Source organism: Triturus cristatus, chromosome 1_1, assembly GCF_964204655.1.
Source record: "Triturus cristatus chromosome 1_1, aTriCri1.1, whole genome shotgun sequence".
Taxonomy (NCBI): domain Eukaryota; kingdom Metazoa; phylum Chordata; class Amphibia; order Caudata; family Salamandridae; genus Triturus; species Triturus cristatus.
Genome location: NC_140579.1, coordinates 61949721 through 61963531, shown reverse-complemented (window position 1 = coordinate 61963531; position 13811 = coordinate 61949721). Strand labels below are relative to the sequence as shown.

General features: G+C 44.7%; 1 protein-coding gene across 2 annotated transcripts in view; it reads right to left on the bottom strand.

Annotated features, from left to right (window-relative positions):
• Positions 1-641: 641 nt before the first annotated feature.
• LOC146869407 (leukotriene B4 receptor 1-like) overlaps positions 642-13811 on the bottom strand; it is a 44938-nt gene continuing 31768 nt past the window's right edge. Inside the window, exon 2 of one of the 2 annotated variants that reach the window (XR_014959603.1) lies at positions 642-927. Coding sequence is in view for 1 of the 2 variants with exons in the window: in XM_085599773.1 (XP_085455899.1) it covers positions 9520-10602 (1083 nt within the window). In the remaining variant the exon portion in view is untranslated. Of the gene's footprint in view, positions 928-8642; positions 10628-13811 lie in introns of those variants that run through there. The other variant, XM_085599773.1, reaches the window with a different exon arrangement.

Genomic DNA, 13811 nt, shown 5'->3' with positions numbered 1-13811 from the left:
ATTTGTGAACCATTCTTACTATCTGTGTTTGTTTGCAGATTCTTGAAACAAGATAATACTATACATTGCAGACAACCACTTGATAAGAGACGGCAAAGGTATGCTACGTAGAATGTGCTGCTTTGTTTTTCGTATACAATCATCTCTGTCATAAATTATGACCACCTTGTCGATCGTATGTGTTTTGCATGGTCTAATTTACAGATACATTTTGTAAGCTACTGTTTCAGTATTAGGCTATTGACAGTTATAGATTTTATGCACTTTGCATATATGCAAAATGAAAAATATTCACTTTCTATAACACAGAACCATTTACTAATGCTTAATTTTGTCTTATTTATGTACTTAAAGGGCACAGCACAATGGGCCTTCTACATCCAAAGTACCTGGTGAAAAAAATCATGATGTATTCATACATTTTGAAAAAGAATTTCCTGTGACACTGAATGGGAATCCACCAGGTAAAAAAGACCGAATTGCACTGGTTGGTGATCACGAGCGGCTTGCATATGATAAGTGGAGACTGAAACAGCAACTTCTAAGAAAGGAGGAAACCATGAGTAAGTAAACATTTAGATATGCTGAGATATATTGAAAAGTTAAAATTTTAGAAACTGATATCAATTTATTTTGTTTCTTTCAATCACAGAACAGTTACCGCGAAGGCAACCAAGAGAAAAATGTGTACTAAAGTTTTATAATAAAATGTAATGGAGAAAAAATTTACCAGAAGTTGCAGAGCTAATCCAGAATTGGAAACCAATGACAGAAAGCACATCACCAATGGGTGATAAACAAATTAACTCATGTCTGAGTCACCAACGGTGGAGTGAAGTTTCTGTTGTTGATGAAGAAGGAAGGCCGTTGCATCACGCATATTTAAAAAAGGAGAGGTGGTCCGCGATTTTCATGGGGAGCGAATATCTGCAACAGAAGGAATACAGAAGATAAATGAGCTGCCTAAAAAAAAAATGAACAGCTTATTTCTTTTTTACTAATTATCGGAAGGAACGGTATTGCATGGATGCCACAAACAGTCCATGCTCATGTCACCCCTTACTGGAAACTCCTGGAAAGCTAGTGCGGACATCAAAAAAGAAATTTAACGTCAAACCAGTTCTTGAGACTTTTGAAAGAGATGAAAAGCTGAGATACGTTATTTTATTTGTTGCGTTGCAAACTATTCAGATCAGTTGTGATCTTACTTATGACTATGTTCTATCAACAAAAGCTCACAGAGGCCAGGTGCCACCCTGCATTGATTAAGGACAATTCACAGAATACTTAGGGGCTCATTACGATGGCGGGAGGAACGCTACCGCTGGGCCGGCAGGGATTAGGTTTGGGGGATCGTTGTGGCCAACCTGGGGGGGGTGTTGCTACACTGGGGGATACCCATGGTACCCCCCTGCATTTCAATGCACCAAGTGGCCCATGCACCAAGTGGCAGGCACCGCATGGTGCCTGCCAAGTGGTGCAGGGAAATACGGTGCAAGCACCTTTCACTTTGCGGAAGGTGCTGCAGCCAGCAGCACCACCCACAATGTTAAAGGCCAACGATGCGCCCGCCAGTATGGAGGGTGCATACTAATTGCAGTGGTGGGACTGCCACATGTCTGGCAGCCGGCCCCAATCACCACTATGGTGGCAGGAGGACCAAGTCCACCCATCATCGTAATGAGCCCCACAGTTTTTAGAGTTTTAAGGATGGTTTACTACATCAAAAATATTGTGGATATTCTATTCTCTGTACTTGAACCCATTGCGTGCGACGGACGGCTGGGAGCCGTCTGACGTCATGGTGGGCATGTGCGTCAGACAGCTCCTGGCCGTCCTAGCACCCAACCTGCAAACAGTCATTAGGGTTGGTACTGAAAATTAGCAAAACTCGCTAAAAGTGAGCACTTCTAGCGAGTTTTGCTAATTTGTCAAATAGCTCAGGCTGGATATCAGAGACACTGTTTGAGTGCACAAGATATAAATACACTTCTTAGAAAGGTCAGGTCTGATCCTTTCATGTGATCTATCTACCCTTGGTATTATCGGAAGTTTTTTTTCCAACTTCCAGCCAAGGGAAAAACCTGATATCGTACCCGATTTTGAGCACCTTGGGCTGGGTGGAAGAAGTGACTTTGCCCCCTAAAACCCAAAAACTTCAATAATTCACCCCTGGAGGTCCTCTGGTCACTCCATTGAAATGGATAGGATACAATACATAGTAGAATGTGTCCTATAATTCTCGAAGCGTATAAGGTAAATAATTAATTTGAATTGCAGATTGTAGCTAAGGTATGTACACTTTATTTTACCAATTCTGATGCCATCCAGGTCCCGGCCACTGGATCCACCAACAGTCCCTCAGCTCATTCAAATCATCTTGAGGAAATCAATGCCACTGGTGGAGGACACTATAGAGGAGGACTACCAGCAATGGGAAAACTGGACTGGCCAGTCGCTGGAGTCTTGTGCTTCTCTAAAAAAAGAGGTCTAACCAAAACACCCGGCCTAGGAACACCCCATGTTACAATAATCTCCTGCTTACACTAAAGAAGCAATGCAAGAGACTAGAAAGGGACTGGAGAAAGGAGTACGATCTAGTACTAAAAGATAAATATAAAACTGCCATCCGATCCTACCACAAAGAGCTAAAAACAGTGCAAGCAGATTTCCTTAAGGAAAAAAATCGCTCAGTCTATGAACTCCCCTAAGGAACTCTTTAGAATAGTTAAAACCCTGACATCACCCCGGGATGCTAATGGATCCATAAAGCCCACCAAAGATCGACGCAATGAAATAGCCTCCTTCTTTCACAAGAAAGTGTTAGATATCTATAGTCTCTTCCAGAAGCCCCCTCAGCCAATGCAAGAGGAGGTATACATAGCCTGTGAACCGGCATCAACCCCAAGTCTCTCACAATTCCCTCCACTAGAGGATGAGGCTATCCTCAAACTAATCAAGCCTACGAAATCAGGCTCCCCGCTTGACTCAGCACCCCTGCACGCCCTGCTCAAGGTGACTGAGACAATACTCCCTATACTAAGGAGGATCCTCAATAAATCTCTAGAGTCTGGCTGGGTCCCACAATCGTGGAAGCATGCTGTGATAAGACCTATCCTCAAAAAGGCCCAGCTGGATCCTGAAACTTTCAGCAATTTGCGACATATCTCGCTTCTTCCCCTTCTTAGCAAAATGTTGGAAAAGCATGTAAACCATATTTTAGTTAACTCCCTTGAAAAGAATAAATTACTCCATCCAACACAGATGGGTTTCCATGCCCTCCATGGCACGGAGACAGCTCTTCTCGCAGTCACTGTGGAATTAAAAGCCTTATTAGATAACAGAGAAGCTGCAGCCATCGTCCTTCTGGATCTCAGTACGGCCTTTGATATCATCAATCATGCCATACTGAAAGATAGATTGAGGGAGATCGGTATCAGGGACAAAGCTTTGGATTGGCTCGGCTCTTACCTGGACGTTCGATCCTTCGAAGTTATGGAAAAGGACTGCCTCTCAGACCCCCAGCCCATAAAATTCGGAGTGCCACAGGGCTCTTCCCTTAGCCCCACCTGATTTAATATTTATGTAAGACAACTAGCCTCTATAACGCAGGCATTTCATGTGTGTCGTATGCCGACGACACGCAGCTGATCGGCTCTATGCCAAGCACTCCCAACCAAGACAATCTTCAATTGGGTCCATGTTTGACCAAATTATACCACTGGATGTCAAACAATTACCCTAAATTCAATGGAGAAAAGACCTAAATCATGATTCTGGGGAATATGCCCATCCCCAGGCCTCTGAATAACTGGCCTTCATGCTTGGGAAATCCACCTACTCCCAGACCGGTCGTCAAATACCTAGTGATCTGGTTGGATAGTTCCCTTGCAATGAATCAAGAGGCTATTAAACTGGCTGGCACTTGTTTCAGGCTTTTAAGAATGCTCAGAAAGGTACTGGATCTTATCCCAGAGCAGCTAAGGAAAACAGTCCTACAGGCCCTCGTATGCTCTCGACTGGACTATGGGAATTCTCTTTACCTAGGATCTCCTAAGTATGTGATTAAAATGCTGCAGATGGTGCAGAACGCAGCCCCGAGGTTCCTGCTTAATGTTCCTAGGCACACCCCGGTAAGAGAGTCCCTTACACAGATCCAGTGGCTACCAATCAATGTTAGGGTAAAGTTTAAATCCTTATGCATTGCTCACAAGGTCTTGAATAATAAATGCCCGGACAAACTCAAAACCCAAAACAGCAGAATGTGCCCTATAATTCTTGAAGCGTATAAGGTAAGACTTAATTTCAGTTGTAGACTGTAGCTGAGATATGTACGCATTATGGTACCAATTCTTATGCATGTGGCCCACACAGAAAGTACATAAAATGGAAGTTGAATCCATACGAGGCGATTTTCGATTTCCGGCCATCTGGTCACCCAATTCCCAAAGCATATTGTTAATAATTCAGTGTGTTTTTATGCTATTTAGCTAATAATGCATGGAAATGTTTCTTAACATGTGCATAATGAGATACTAAAGAGAAAATAATGAAAATGTATTGGTAAACCGTATTTTGGTAGACGTTAAAAATCCCTATTGAAATACACATCCATTACCAATGCTGCTTTTGCTTATGCCTAAAACGAAAATGTGTTACAAAAAAGTGAAACTAACACATAGAGGTGTTTTTTCTTTTGTTGATGAAGCCTAATGTGAAGGCAAGTCAAACCTATGTGTTACTTGGAAAAAATCTCATTCCTAAAATTTACGGCTTTACCTTGGTTTTTTATATAGCTAAAAAACAATTGCGAAAGTTGATTATAAAATAGTGAGTGTAAATGCTATTTTGTTTTTTTTCCCAGCTTTAGGTTCAGTTTAATATGAGTCTTAAATTGATGTATCACTTGCCCTAGTAAACAATCCCCAAAGTCGATTTTTTTTAATTTTTCCCAAGCTCAATAATAAGAGCATGCATCACCAATGATGCAAAAGGTCAAGTCTGAATATTCAAACAGCAATAAAAAAGTGAGGGAAACAGATATTTGAAAAATTCCTTTTATTTATGTGGCCTTATGTCCAAAGGCTTGCAACAAGAGCATTTTTTTTTAAATCGGGCGATTTAAAAAATATCCGCTAACTTTTATTTTTTCCCTAAAAAAAGTGAGAAATAGTGAGTTTTAGTGTAAAAAAGTGACCGTACAATATTTTTTCACCAAATAAAGTTTTTTTGACTCAGAATACACTTAGGCTTCAGGTCAATGTGTTTTTGTTTGGGGGAGGGGCCCAGGGGAAAAAACACCTTTGGGGAGTATGCATCACTGGTGATGCTCGCTAGAAAATATGGTACCCCAATATTTTTTTCTGAAAAAAGGGGGGTGCATATGAAAGAGGGCGTGAAAATACATAGATTAAGCACCTCTTTTTTTTTTTTCGGCTTGAGAAAAGGTCAAGCTGTAGGCCTCACTCCAGTGACAGGGTAAAAAGGACCTGTTCACTACTACTGATCACTACACAGTATGCTGCCACCACCGCCCTCGTGCTGCTTAAAACCTACAAAGGCTGTAGCCTTCTACCACTATAAGGATAGCTGGATGCCCCTCCTGGTCCAACAAGACAGCATACCGTGAGACAGACCTGTGTCATGGCGCCCCCGCATGATATGTGTTCACCTATGAGAAAAAAATCAGCATTAGGATCCAGTGCTTTAAAAGGACCGGTACTGAGTACCGGCACTTCTCAGTTTTCTCCCCCTGAGTACCGGAACTTGTTTTTGGGCAAGGAATGTACCGGTATTCCCAGAAGCAGCAGGGCTCATGCCCTGTAGTCTCCTGAATTTGTTTTCTCTGAATTTTGGCTCCACCTGCCACTAAATGGTTTCTAATTGTATGCAAGTAAGGCAGAATTGCTGACAGAAGAAATAGTAAAATGCAAGAAGCCTATACAATACTATAATATGTATTGTAACCATGAATAACTAATGCATGCTTGGTCAGGTATCAGAGTTTAAAAATAAAACAGATTATTTCATAACATTTGTACAAACCATCCTTCATTCCCTGAAAACAAGTTCCACCTTTTCGCATCAAACTGGCTTTCGCCATGTTTGCAGGCCCTCGTAGTACCCTGAACTAACTCTGGCAATGCATTACTATGTGACATTTTCATATCTCTGGAACTGGAAAACCTGAGCTCACTTTGCCTGTTTAGAAGTGTCTTCATTGACTTCCTTTTGTGTCGTCCAAGCAGAGTTGGAGCCGGAAACATAGGCTTGGGGGCATTGTCCCCGATTTCCGGCCATCTGGTCACCCAATTCCCAAAGAATATTGTTAATAATTCAGTGTGTTTTTATGCTATTTAGCGAATAATGCATGGAAATGTTTCTTAACATGTGCATAATGGGATACTAAAGAGAAAATAATGAAAATGCATTGGTAAACCGTATTTTGGTAGACGTTAAAAATCCCTATTGAAATACACATCCATTACCAATGCTGCTTTTGCTTATGCCTAAAACGAAAATGTGTTACAAAAAAGTGAAACTAACACATAGAGGTGTTTTTTCTTTTGTTTATGAAGCCTAATGTGAAGGCAAGTCAAACCTATGTGTTACTTTGAAAAAATCTCATTCCTAAAATTTACGGCTTTACCTTGGTTTTTATATAGCTAAAAAACAATTGCGAAAGTTGATTATAAAATAGTGAGTGTAAATGCTATTTTGTTTTTTTTCCAGCTTGAGGTTCAGTTTAATATGAGTCTTAAATTGATGTATCACTTGCCCTAGTAAACAATCCCCAAAGTCGATTTTTTAAAATTTTTCCCAAGCTCAATAATAAGAGCATGCATCACCAATGATGCAAAAGGTCAAGTCTGAATATTCAAACAGCAATAAAAAAGTGAGAGAAACAGATATTTGAAAAATTCCTTTTATTTATGTGGCCTTATATCCAAAGGCTTCCAACAAGAGCATTTTTTATAAAAATCGGGCGATTTAAAAAAAAATCTGCGAACTTTTTTTTTCCCTAAAAAAAGTGAGAAATAGTGAGTTTTAGTGTAAAAAAGTGACCGTACAATATTTTGTCACCAAATAAAGTTTTGGGGAAGTAGGTAGGAGTAGAAGTTGCACTGCTAGGGCCACTCGGGCGGCTGGGTGCAGGGTGCTTTTGAGCCTTCGGGCGCTCAATGGATTTAAATGGGAAAGCTCAAGGACGAACAAAGGCTGCAAGCTCGGGGACGAAGATTCTTCGGGTGCCACCACCACTTTGAGAGGTAAGTTGGGTAGTTGGAGGATAGGTAGGTACCCAGGAGTCTGGCACAGGGGGCCGCAGGGCGCCGGGTGCAGGGGTGCCTTTTGATGTCCGGAGATCTTACTCTCTGTGATCGCGGTGAGGGGGCCCCTGGTTCGGAGGCTGCATGCGTCATCAGGAGCGTCGAGGTGGGTCCTTGGGTGCCAGATTCGGGGTCACAGTCGCCGGGGGACGTCCTCTGGGTCTTTGTCCACTCTGGCACAGGCCAGGCTTGGCGGGTGCAGAGTGTGCAGGGTTCGCGGTTCCGGGCTGATGCCAGGGGTTAGAAACTTGCTTTGAGCAGAACCACTGCTCATGGGAGTCCCAGATGCTCAGAGTCACAAGGTAGCCAGGTCCTCCGGGGTTTGTGAGGTTGCTGGCCACAGGAGGTGCCGGGATTTAGCAGGAGCAGGTTCGAGGGTCAACAGGCCGTTAGGGCTGGGGCCAAAGCAGTTGGTGTCTTCCTCTTCTTAGCAGCTGCAAGGCAGGTCTTCTTGTTCTTCTTTGCTTTTTCGGAATCTGGAGAGGGAAGGTTCAGGGTGCCCCTAAATACTAGATTTAGGGGCGTTACAGGTAGGTAAAGGGCAGGGACCAATGGGTCCCCGCCCTGGGGTGGGTACACCCCCTATCCTGCCACTCTCCTGTGGGAGGGGAGCAGTAGCCTAGTCCTGATTGGGCAGGGCTTCCCATCTTCAAGATGGCGGGAGCCCGGAGATGTGCTTCACCTCTCCTCCCCCACTTGAGGGGTGGGGTTGGCAGAGGCTGGCACATACCCTGTTCTTACTTGTGGTTTCCGGCCAGTCTTCCCGCCAGAGTGGGGGTCGGAACCGGTGGGGGCCAGTTGCTGGGTACAGCGAATGGCCTGGAGAAGCTCACAAAGGCAGCATGCCTTTGAAGCTTCCCCCTGCCCATCCTGGGGGAGGAGACCTAGCACCTCGCCCAGGATGTGCATTGTTGCAGGCCCAGGAGAGCGGGGGGCTCTCCACCCAGGGGTCCAGCAACAAATCTGCTGTGTGGCAGCCTAGGCAGCCTCTCAGACAAGACGTGGATTGTAGGTTAGGTTTCAGAAGGCATCTCTAAGATGCCCTCGGTAGTGCTTTGTACATTAAATCCCACACTGGCATCAGTGCGGGTTTAATGTGCTGAGAAGTTTGATACCAAACTTCTCAGTCTTCAGTGTTGCCATTATGGTGCTGTGGAGTTTGTGTTTGACGAGCTCTCAGCACCATATACTCTTAAATGGCAGCACTGCACTTACAGCGCCCAGGAATGGACCTGGGTACTGTAGGGGCACAGGGCTCATGCTCCTGTGCCCGCACCACTGGCAAAGGGCACCCAGCTAGAGGGGTGGCTGATGTATGCCAGGGCAGTGTAGGTTGTGGGCATGCCACAGGGATGTGGGCCATGTCGACTCTTGGTTTTGTCTTGTACCCAGACACTCAGCCTGCAAGGGCAGTGTGTTTGTGTTAGGGTACAGGGCCTCTAAGGGTGGCACAATAAGTGCTGCAGCCCTTAGAGGCCTTCCCTGGTCACAAGGCCCTGGGTACCTAGGGTACCATTTACCAGGGGCTGACATGTGGCCAGGGTTTGCCAATTTGGGTTTTAGGGAAGGAACATAGGCCCTGGGCCCCTGATTGGAAGGAGTCCAGGGCACACTCAGTCAAAGTACATTCAGCAATTCAGCAAAAAGTGGGGGCATACCATGCAAGAAAGATGGCACTTTCTCACAGGTGTCCCTTCCTGCACATAAACAATCCTAAAATGCCATTCTGTCACTTTCATGAGAACACCCACTCCAGAGGAGGGCCATTGTCTGGTACAATATTTATATGCCACTGTCCCTTGGTGCATGGCATGGCAATGACAACTTAAAAGGCTTAACCATTCTGTGCAGGATTTCGCTATCAATATCTCAGAAGAGACTGCCCTTCCTGAGACAGACCATAGGTATATTCTGGCATTTCCCTCCCACTTTCTTAGGCGATAGTGTCAATTAATGTCTATTTTTCCAGCCACAAATATGTAATCAAGGATTTCCCTGTCATTGCTTTAGGTACCATACTTAGTTAAATCCCGCTTTGAAAAAGGCCTATGAGCCGGAGATTTCCACTTCACTCTTTCTCAGGCGTATACTCTGCTATTGACTTTTGCATGTGGGTGACATTTTCTTTTGTGCTTTTTATCCCTGTCTGAGATGAAAATGTTGTGTGGTGGTTCCCATTAGTGTTGGCTCTTCAAGCTGGAGGAAGTTTGGTAGATGGGGAGATGTCTAGTCTGTTGTCTCTATTAAACTCCTGCACTTCAACTCCCGTGCTGGCATCATTGACAAAGTCCTTTTCCAGGTCCCTTTGGGATTTGGTTCTCCGGTGCAGCTCCCCAACTGTGCCCTCAAGCAACTTGACAATGAAGTTCATACCAAACACCCTGATGAAGTTGCTGGCCGCAAAGGCATAAAGCACTGGGTTAATGCTGAAGCTGATAAAGGCCAGGGTGGTGGCTAAAGCTCGACTTGCCTTCCAGGCATGCTTAAGCTTCTCTGCCATGTTCCCTGTGGCCACTCGGGAGGCCACCTGAATAACATTGACCACATGGTAAGGCAGCCAAAGCAACGTGAAGGTCAACACGATGGCCAGGATTAGTTTTTCAGTACGGACCCGCCGCCGGAACTTTGTGGCCTTCAGTTTCCGTAAGATGAGAGCATAGCTCGTACAAATAATCGCTAGAGGGACTAAAAATGCTACCACAGTCTCTAAGGAGTAGTGGAAGATGGTGTGGCGGCTAGAGGGATGGCAAGGCTCACAGATCAGCATCTTGGTGTTTGCTTCTTCCACTACTTCGCGGTAAGCAAAGGCTGGGATTGACAGCAGCATGGATGCTACCCAGATACCCAGCAGAGCTTTCCTGGCCACATGCTTCTTGCGGATCGACTGCACCGTCCAGGGTCGAGAGATGGCCAACAAGCGATCGAGACTCATCAAGGTGATGATGAAAATGCTGGCAAACATATTGACGCAGGCGAGGTAATAAACAATCTTGCACGTGACCCGGGAGAAAACCCACGTCCTCATGATGAGAAATGTGATGAAGAACGGTGTCAGGATCAACACAGTGCCATCGGCCACGGCCAGGTTGAGGATAAGAATACAAGTGACAGACTTCTCCTTGCCCCTCATCTTCCCAAGGATGCTCCAGATGATGAAGACATTGCCAGGTACTCCAATGAGAGCAGCGAGCAGCAGTACGACAGTGCCTGAGATACTGGAGACAGACGAGGTGACCAAGGTCTCATTATCAAAGCTTTTCACACAGTGGTTCATGACTGTGCCTGGTCGTGTCTTCTTCCTGCAGTAGAAAGGGAGAGAGGATAAGAAGGCATCAGAGAAGCTAAGGCCTGAGTTGAAGAAATTCAGAATGTAAGGTTTGAGTGAGAAAAGGGTTCACAGGATAAGCTGAGGAAATGTGCGATCAGAAAGAAGGGAGCCTGCCAGGGAGCGAAAGTGCAATAGGATGGTCTCAAAAAACATAAATGATTATGGTGTGGCAAACGCTACTTCAGAGACGGACTAGCATGATAAGCTGAGCAATCAGGATCAAGAGGGTGACCCTGTAGGGGAGAGACTGATCAACATGCTGATCAAGAATGAAATCAGGATAAAAAACAGGGAGACTGCAGGAGACAGACAGTGACAGGGTAAGCTGAATCGAAAGCACACTTCAGATGATGTGATTTTGCATAAAACGAACAGAAAAACATCATAATCTTTGACACTCTCCCATTGGGTCACTAACATCAATCCCCGATGCACCAACATCAGTTTCAAGCACACTGCTGAAGACACCAAACCGTGCATCAGCCCACAGGTCGATACACCACTCTCTGAAGCAAAAACAACATACCTCAAGCCCTTGGTACTGCCAAGAAGTGTCCTCTGATAAAATAGTTCACTGATCATAAGAGCACTGGTGCAAGAAACAGAAACACACAGAGACCTCATCCCTCTCAAAGCAACATGCACAACTTGAAAATGTGAAATCACCCAAGCCAAATTAGACTTCCATCGTCATACAATCCCAAGACAGCAATCAAACTGTTCCTGCCAGCCTGCATGCATATACAGCTAGCTCCTGCCAGTCCACACCGTCTACAGGAATACAATGCCATCAGCAAATACTTCATTGAAACAACATCAACCTCACCAACAATAAAACTGGCAACCAGTCATCACCAGGTCTTACCAAAGAGGCAGGTATTTAAGCTGCTGACAATAGACAACCTTATGTATGTAAACTCCCTTCAAGGTATCAGGTATGAAGTCATCAACATCTCTTCTTCCATCATCAAACTTCTCTCGTCAAAACCACTAGAACTTGGCCTGAATTCACAATATACATATTCCCAGCTAATTTGTCAATACACTACAAGCGAGCCAATAAGTGCTCAAACACTGACCTCCTTATTCTGGAAAAGAAGCCGGAAAGAGCCATAGCAATACAACAAACACATATCAACCAGCATCAAGGCTTCATACCCAATTGGCTGGGCTCTTTCTTCCTAGCAGCAAGAAATAGAAACTATCCTAGCAATTGTTAATGCCTCAAAATCGCTAAAAAAGTAAATCTTTTCCACTTCTTACACCAGATCTACCATCAACATTCATTTTGTTTTCTGCAGACAAATAGTTGTTACCTCCTGGCCAGTCATTGTCCAATTGTCCCAGTCCCTACTTCATGAGATTCATAAGGGCACAATATCTACCTATACTACCAAAATGAAAATGAACTGCCCTGTAATGGGAGAATCAGGAAGGGCTCTCCTGACGCTAGCAAACCCGGAAGACTCGGACCACTCAAATCTTTGCGATATGGATGAACTGGTCAGGCAGATTTGCATACGCCTTTCCACCTCTCCCACTAATTCCGTTAGTGGTAAGGAAGCTACAGCAGCACTCCCTCACACTCATTCTGGTAGCCCCAACATGGGCCAGGCAGCCGTGGTACACCACACTACTCCAACTCTCAGTGGTACCACACCAAAAACTGCACCTGTCCCCATGCCTCCTAACCCAGAACCATGGAGAAATCAGGCACCCGGACCCAGCTCAGCTCAACCTTGCGATCTGGCTCCTGAAATCTTAGAATTTGGATACCTTAATCTTCCCCCTGATTGCATGAACATTATCAAGGAAGCCAGACGTCCTACCACTCGAGCATGCTATGCCGCAAAGTGGAAGAGATTTGTTGTTTACTGCCGTAACAATACAATCAACCCTTTAGATGCATCCATACAGCACATCATATGCTATCTGCTCCATCTTCAAAGGTGTAACCTGGCATATTCATCCATACGCCTACACCTAGCAGCAATTGCTGCTTATCTACAAAACAGACAGCATTTATCACTGTTCAGAGTGCCCGCTATTAAAGCCTTTATGGAAGGCCTTAAAAGAGTAATTCCACCCAGAGTACCGCCCTCACCTGTGTGGAATCTAAACGTAGTTCTTACAAGGCTAATGGGTCCGCCTTTCGAACCAATGCATAAATGTGAGCTACAGTTCCTCACTTGGAAAACAGCTTTCCTCGTAGCTATCACTTCCCTTAGAAGGGTTAGCGAGATACAAGCGTTCACTATACAAGAATCCTTTTTACAAGTACATCACAGCAAGGTGATACTTCGCACAAATCCAAAATTTCTGCCCAAGGTCATTTCCCCCTTCCATCTTAATCAATCGGTGGAGTTACCGTTTTTTTTCTCGCAACCTCAATCTGTTGCGGAAAGGGCTCTACATACACTTGATGTTAAAAGGGCTTTACTGTACTACATACAAAGAACGCAACCTTTCAGAAAGACTAAACAGTTGTTTGTCTCCTTCTCTCCACCGCATAAAGGCAACCCCATCTCTAAATCAGGGATAGCTAGGTGGATTGTAAAGTGCATACAAATTTGCTATCACAAAGCAAAAAGAACATTATCTGTTCCACCTAAAGCCCACTCTACAAGAAAGTTAGGGTATTCTATGGCTTTTCTAGGTTACATACCCTTAAATGACATCTGCAAAGCAGCCACATGGTCAACACCGCACACCTTCACAAAACATTACTGTGTAGACGTGCACTCCAAACAACAAGCTAGTGTGGGCCAGGCTGTACTAAAGACACTAATTCAAACCACTGCACCGGATACCGGTGGTCGCCGCTAGGGCTGGGTACTGCTATATAATCTATGCAAAAGTGTATAATCTGCAGCTCATATGCCTCGAACGGAATATGCTACTTACCAGTATGCATCTGTTCTTGGCATGTAGAGCTGCAGATTTATACACGCCCACCCGCCACCCGGCTACCTGTATCCGTTCCAGTCTATCATATTTAGATACAACACACACGGGTTTCTTACTATTATCACTACGCTCCATCTTTTCCCTGCTGGCGAAAAACAATCTGAGGATGGAGCCGAAGCCCATGCGCAGTACGGACCGAAGGAGGAGTCACCGAACTCGTGACTTCCAAAGACTGTCCAAGAAGAAAA